General features: G+C 27.0%; 1 protein-coding gene across 1 annotated transcript; it reads left to right on the top strand.

Moving 5' to 3' along the window:
* Window positions 1–5,125: 5,125 nt before the first annotated feature.
* Window positions 5,126–7,204, top strand: LOC127733775 (putative zinc finger protein 840). The gene is made up of 4 exons (XM_052243089.1): window positions 5,126–5,185; window positions 6,123–6,284; window positions 6,675–6,785; window positions 7,028–7,204. Exons 1-4 carry the CDS (start codon window positions 5,126–5,128, stop codon window positions 7,202–7,204), a joined length of 510 nt encoding a protein of 169 aa, XP_052099049.1.
* Window positions 7,205–7,427: the final 223 nt, after the last annotated feature.

Raw genomic sequence — 7,427 nt, 5'->3', positions numbered from 1 at the left:
TTTGATGAAAATCAAGAGTTGTTTGAAAAAGTTTAAAAAAAAATAAAGTTTACTCTCTGAATTTAGTCCGAACTGCAAATTCAAGCTTTTTTGACGAAGAATATTATAATTTTTTAATTTGACAGCAATATATCAAACTACCTAGTTACTTTGGATTCAGTAAGATAAATCTATAACTCAGTTAGCTGCATAGTTTGATGAAAATCCAAGGTAATTTTAAAAAGTTATGAAAAATGTTATAGTGTACTATCTTAATTTAGTCTGAACTGCAAATTCTAGGTTTTTTGACCAAGATTATTTTAATTTTTGAATTGACACCAATACACCAAACTACAAAAGCACTTTGGATTCAGTAAGGTCAATATATAAATGAGATAGATGTATGATTTGATGAAAATGAAAGGGTGTTTAAAAAAGTTATTAATAAAATTAAAGTGTACTATCTAAATTTAGTCTGAGCTGCAAATTTGAGCTTTTTTGACCAAGATTATTTGAACTTTTGAATTTGACAGCAATACACCAAACTGCATAAAACATTGGATTCAGTAAGTTCAATGTATTACTGATATAGCTGTATAGTTTAATGTAAATCCAAGTTGGTTTGAAAAAGTTATGAATAAAATTAAAGTGTACTATCTGAATTTAGTCCGAACTTGAAATTCAAGCTTTTTTGACAAAGATTATATTAATTTTTGAATTTGACAGCAATATATATAACTACCTAGTTACTTGGGATTCAGTAAGATAAATATATAGCTCAGTTAGCTGTATAGTTTGATGAAAATCCAAGGTAATTTAAAAAAGTTATGAAAAATGTTATAGTGTACTATCTGAATTTAGTCTGAACTGCAAATTGTAGGTTTTTTTACGAAGATGATTTTAATTTTTGAATTGACAGCAATACACCAAACTATATAAACACCTTGGTTTCAGTAAGGTCAATATATAAATGAAATAAATGTATAATTTGATGAAAATCAAGAGTTGTTTGAAAAAGTTATAAAAAAAAATAAAGTTTACTATCTATATTTAGTCCGAACTGCAAATTCAAGCTTTTTTGACAAAGAATATTTTAATTTTTTAATTTGACAGCAATATATCAAATTACCTAGTTACTTGGGATTCAGTAAGATAAATCTATAACTCAGTTAGCTGCATAGTTTGATGAAAATCCAAGGTAATTTAAAAAAGTTATGAAAAATGTTATAGTGTACTATCTTATTTTAATTAGAACTGCAAATTCTAGGTTTTTTGACCAAGATTATTTTAATTTTTGAATTGACAGCAATATACCAAACTATATAACCACCTTGGTTTCAATAAGGTTAATATATAAATGAAATAAATGTATAATTTGATTTAAATCAAGAGTTGTTTGAAAAAGATATAAAAAAATTAAAGTTTACTATCTGAATTTAGTCCGAACTGCAAATTCAAGCTTTTTTGACGAAGAATATTTTAATTTTTGAATTTGACAGCAATATATCAAAAAACCTAGTTACTTGGGATTCAGTAAGATAAATCTATAACTCAGTTAGCTGTATAGTTTGATGAAAATCCAAGGTAATTTAAAAAAGTTATGAAAAATGTTATAGTGTACTATCTTATTTTAATTAGAACTGCAAATTCTAGGTTTTTTTACCAAGATTATTTTAATTTTTGAATTGACAGCAATATACCAAACTATATAACCACCTTGGTTTCAATAAGGTTAATATATAAATGAAATAAATGTATAATTTGATGAAAATCAAAAGTTGTTTGAAAAAGTTATAAAAAAAAATAAAGTTTACTATCTGAATTTAGTCCCAACTGCAAATTTAAGCTTTTTTGACAAAGAATATTTTAATTTTTTTAATTTGACAGCAATATATCAAACTACCTAGTACCTTGGGATTCAGTAAGATAAATCTATAACTCAGTTAGCTGCATAGTTTGATGAAAATCCAAGGTAATTTAAAAAATTTATGAAAAATGTTATAGTGTACTATCTTAATTTAGTCTGAACTGCAAATTCTAGGTTTTTTGACCAAGATTATTTTAGTTTTTGAATTGACACCAATACACCAAACTACAAAAGCACCTTGGATTCAGTAAGGTCAATATATAAATGAGATAGATGTATAATTTGATGGAAATCAAAGGGTGTTTAAAAAAGTTATTAATAAAATTAAAGTGTACTATCTAAATTTAGTCTGAACTGCAAATTTGAGCTTTTTTTACCAAGATTATTTGAACTTTTGAATTTGACAGCAATACACCAAACTGCATAAAACATTGGATTCAGTAAGTTCAATGTATTACTGATATAGCTGTATAGTTTAATGTAAATCCAAGTTGGTTTGAAAAAGTTATGAATAAAATTAAAGTGTACTATCTGAATTTAGTCCGAACTTGGAGTTCAAGCTTTTTTGACAAAGATTATATTAGTTTTTGAATTTGACAGCAATATATCAAACTACCCAGTTACTTGGGATTCAGTAAGATCAATATATAGCTCAGTTAGCTGTATAGTTTGATGAAAATCCAAGGTAATTTAAAAAAGTTATGAAAAATGTTATAGTGTACTATCTGAATTTAGTCTGAACTGCAAATTCTAGGTTTTTTTACGAAGATTATTTTAATTTTTGAATTGACAGCAATACACCAAACTATATAAACACCTTGGTTTCAGTAAGGTCAATATATAAATGAAATAAATGTATAATTTGATGAAAATCAAGAGTTGTTTGAAAAAGTTATAAAAAAAAATAAAGTTTACTATCTGAATTTAGTCCGAACTGCAAATTAAAGCTTTTTTGACGAAGAATATTTTAATTTTTGAATTTGACAGCAATATATCAAAAAACCTAGTTACTTGGGATTCAGTAAGATAAATCTATAACTCAGTTAGCTGTATAGTTTGATGAAAATCCAAGGTAATTTAAAAAAGTTATGAAAAATGTTATAGTGTACTATCTTATTTTAATTAGAACTGCAAATTCTAGGTTTTTTGACCAAGATTATTTTAATTTTTGAATTGACAGCAATATACCAAACTATATAACCACCTTGGTTTCTGTAAGGTTAATATATAAATGAAATAAATGTATAATTTGATGAAAATCAAGAGTTGTTTGAAAAAGATATAAAAAAAATTAAAGTTTACTATCTGAATTTAGTCCGAACTGCAAATTCAAGCTTTTTTGACAAAGAATATTTTAATTTTTGAATTTGACAGCAATATATCAAACTACCTAGTTACTTGGGATTCAGTAAGATAAATCTATAACTCAGTTAGCTGCATAGTTTGATGAAAATCCAAGGTAATTTAAAAAAGTTATGAAAAATGTTATAGTGTACTATCTTAATTTAGTCTGAACTGCAAATTCTAGGTTTTTTGACCAAGATTATTTTAATTTTTGAATTGACACCAATACACCAAACTACAAAAGCACCTTGGATTCAGTAAGGTCAATATATAAATGAGATAGATGTATGATTTGATGAAAATCAAAGGGTGTTTCAAAAAGTTATTAATAAAATTAAAGTGTACTATCTAAATTTAGTCTGAACTGCAAATTTGAGCTTTTTTGACCAAGATTATTTGAACTTTTGAATTTGACAGCAATACACCAAACTGCATAAAACCTTGGATTCAATAAGTTCAATGTATTACTGATATAGCTGTATAGTCTAATGTAAATCCAAGTTGGTTTGAAAAAGTTATGAATAAAATTAAAGTGTACTATCTGAATTTAGTCCGAACTTGAAGTTCAAGTTTTTTTGACAAAGATTATATTAATTTTTGAATTTGACAGCAATATATCAAACTACCTAGTTACTTGGGATTCAGTTGTTGTATAATATTCTAATGAAATTGAAAAAAATCAGCACTTTTATTGCATGTACCAACAAATTTTGCAATTCTAGTAAAATTAGTAAAACTATTCCTCCGAATTGCCAAAAGGAACAGAATTGTAATGACATTGTATAATTTTCTAATAAAATAGAAATTATTAGCATCTATTTCTTAAGCGACATCAATTTTTTTAATTTCTTAACTTAAATTTCTTCACGTTCAAGTCTAACAAACCAATCTGAGGTATAAAAAGTTATCAATTATCAGACCAGTTCAAGAATATATAGAAACAGAAGACATATTGTCACCTTTATTCGACATGAATAATGTTCACCTGAGACTTATACATCTTGATTTTTGTAAAACTAATCATTCTTGGGCACACAAAAAAAAACATGATTTAGATGTTGTTGTGTAAAATTCTAATAAAATTGAAAAAAAATTTGCAATTCTAAACTTATATTTATATCAATAAAATAAAAGAAGAAGCATCACTTTTTATTGTGATAGATATAAATATTACTAACCGAAGTATTAGTTATTTTCAATAATGAGACAACATATTTGCAATTGAAAACAAAAAATTCTTCACTTTTATGAGTAGCAAATCTGAGGTATAAAATTACTCAAATGTCAGGCCAGTACAAAAATATTAATGAAAATTACTGTCACCTTTTATCATTATGGACATAAATATAGACTCATATAGCCCTTGTTTTTTTTTAGAACCATTCATCGTTAGGCATAAATAAAAACATAATTAAGATGACGTTGTAAAAGATTCTAAAACAAATGAATATTTAGGCATTTTATTTGCATGTGGCAACTCATTTTGCCATTTAAAACTACCTGTTTATATAAAAATCTATTCTGTGGAATGAAAATACCCAAATATAAAGGCAGTAAAAAATAATAATAGAACAAAAGAAGTATTGTCACTTTTAATTGTTAAGGATATGAATATTTCTAATAGTACACTTATAGAGCTATCAGCTAAAAAGAACAGAATTGTAATGCGACTTTATTGAAAAAAGAAATATTGTCACTTTTTATCATTATCGACATAATTAATGATAACCTTATACAGCTCTCTATTTTTGTAAAACCACTCATCCTTATGGACATAAAGAACATGATTTAGATGCCCTTTGTATAATATTCTAAAACAAATGAAAACTTGGCACTTTTTTTGTGTGTGGCAACAAATTGTGCAACTTTAAACTTAAATTTCTTTACCTTTATGTCTTAAAATCCATTTTGTTGAGTAAGAATTACCAAAATATGATGGCAGTACAAGAATATGAAAAAATAAAAGAAGTATCATCACTTGTTATTGTTATTGATGTACATATTACTAACCCTACTCTTATACATCTCTCAATTTTTGTAAAACTATTCTTCCTTAGGGAGAAAAAGAACAAAATTGTAATGCTGTTGTATAGTATTTTAATAAAATGAAATATGGCACCTTTGTTTTATGCGACAATATTTTTTTAAATTTCAAAACTGAAACTTCTTCACATTTATGTCTAACAAATCAATCTTAGTTATGAAAAGTACCCAATTATCAGACTAGTTCAAAATTATATAAATAATCAAAGACATATTGTCATTATTTAATGCTATCAGCATACATATTAGTAACTATAGACTATTAGAATACTAATTTTTTGAAAAACTATTCATCCTTACTGACAAAAAGAACAGAATTTAAATGTTCTAGTAAAATATTCTAACAAAATTAAAAATATCGATATTTTTTTTTTATAATGAAACAACATGGCTTTCAATTCGAAAGTAAATATTCTTCACTTTTATGTGTAACTTTCCAACATGAGGTATAAAAATGACTCAAATAACGGGAAAGTACAAAAATATTAATGAAAAAAAGAAATATTGTCACTTTTAATCATTATTGACATGAATAATGCTAATCCTAGACTTATACAGCTCTCTTTTTTTGTAAAACTATTCATCCTTGAGGGCAAAAAGAACATAATTTAGATGTTGTTGTATAATATACAAGCAAGATTGAAAATGTTGGCCCTTTTTTTTTGGCAAGTGACTACAAATTATGCAATTGTAAACCTATTTTTTTTTTACCTATATTTCTAAAAATCATTTTTGTGAAAAAAATAACCAAATATGAAGCAATTTCATGAATATTAATAAAATAAAAAAGTATTGTCACTTTTTATTGTGATCAATATAAATATTATATATATAATTGTCCCCCAAAAATGTGATCATATATTTTAAATGCTTTGTTTTTATATTTCAGACTTACATGTGCGGTACCTGCAACAAAGAATTTCTGTCAAGATCGGGCCGTTCAAGGCATGTCAGGTTTGTCCACACAGAACATGACCTTGGTTGTGGAGAATGTACTAAGACATTCAAATCAAAAGATTCCCTGAGAAGACATGAAAGAACAGTACACCAGGTAATTATTTGGTACAAAATTTTTAAGCAGTATACAACATGAGTCGATTTTATATTATTGTAATTTGTGTCATACAAATGTACCAGTGAAATGGAATTACATCATATAATTGTTCCGTACAAATGCAGAATGAGATTTCTGATTTTATTATCGACAATGTTAATGAGAGATACCGTTCTGGTTGCATCTGCAGCGCGATTTCTGCGCCTATCCTTATCAAATGTTTATTCGAGTTCAATCATTTATCAAATTTCAATAATGGTTTAAATTTTATTCAGTTCTTCGACTATGGATTATACCTTATCGTACAGAAACGCAAATACGCGATATACTATGTCATAAGTTTAAAAAAGGAGGGATCTGTAGACAATTCCATTGTTTTTGTTATAGAAAGCTAGTCAGAAGACACACCAGGGAGCAGGCAGATTTGCATGTGATACCTGCAAGAAAGTGTACAGAAGAAAAGAAGACCTGCAAATCCATCTTTCCAGAAACCATCAGGTAATATTATGTGCCTAACATCACTCGATGACATACAGTTCAATATAGTAGCCAACAAAAAACCCGTTACTTTAGGTAACACAGAATATGGCACTACTTTTCAACATTTCAAAATCGTATGTACAAGTACCGACGTGTTGTTGAACATTTGTTTTTGTAAGATTCTATTAGAAATATTAATTGATTACCAATACAAGAAATTTTAAGATAACAACTTATATTTCATTTGCATATCAATACAGGCTGGACCACCTTCACCAACACCAATTGACACAGCTTCAGCACTGTCACCAACTCCAGTTGACACAACTCCAGCACTGTCACCAACTCCAGGTGCAATTCACCTTATAGATTTTGATGACATGATGGTCATTGACACCAATTTAGACCTGATAGAGATGGAGCCAATCCGTTTTTAGGTAAGATTTTTGCTCGATTTATGATAGTGTAGAACCAATTTGATAACTTTTGGTTTTATATTTACAACGATCGTTTTCACGAATACAATTATTCATTAAATACATATTACTTGCACGGAACTTAGTGCACACTGATAAAAAGTTACTTTCTTTTTATTCCTTCTTTATTGAAGTCCTAATGATCAAGATGTAAAACAAGATCACACTATGCATTCTTTTTTTT

The sequence above is a fragment of the Mytilus californianus genome, unplaced genomic scaffold, assembly GCF_021869535.1.
Source record: "Mytilus californianus isolate M0D057914Y unplaced genomic scaffold, xbMytCali1.0.p SCAF_3, whole genome shotgun sequence".
NCBI lineage: Eukaryota > Metazoa > Mollusca > Bivalvia > Mytilida > Mytilidae > Mytilus > Mytilus californianus.
The sequence above is the reverse complement of the archived record's forward strand: the minus strand, read 5'-3'. Positions and strand labels throughout refer to the sequence as shown.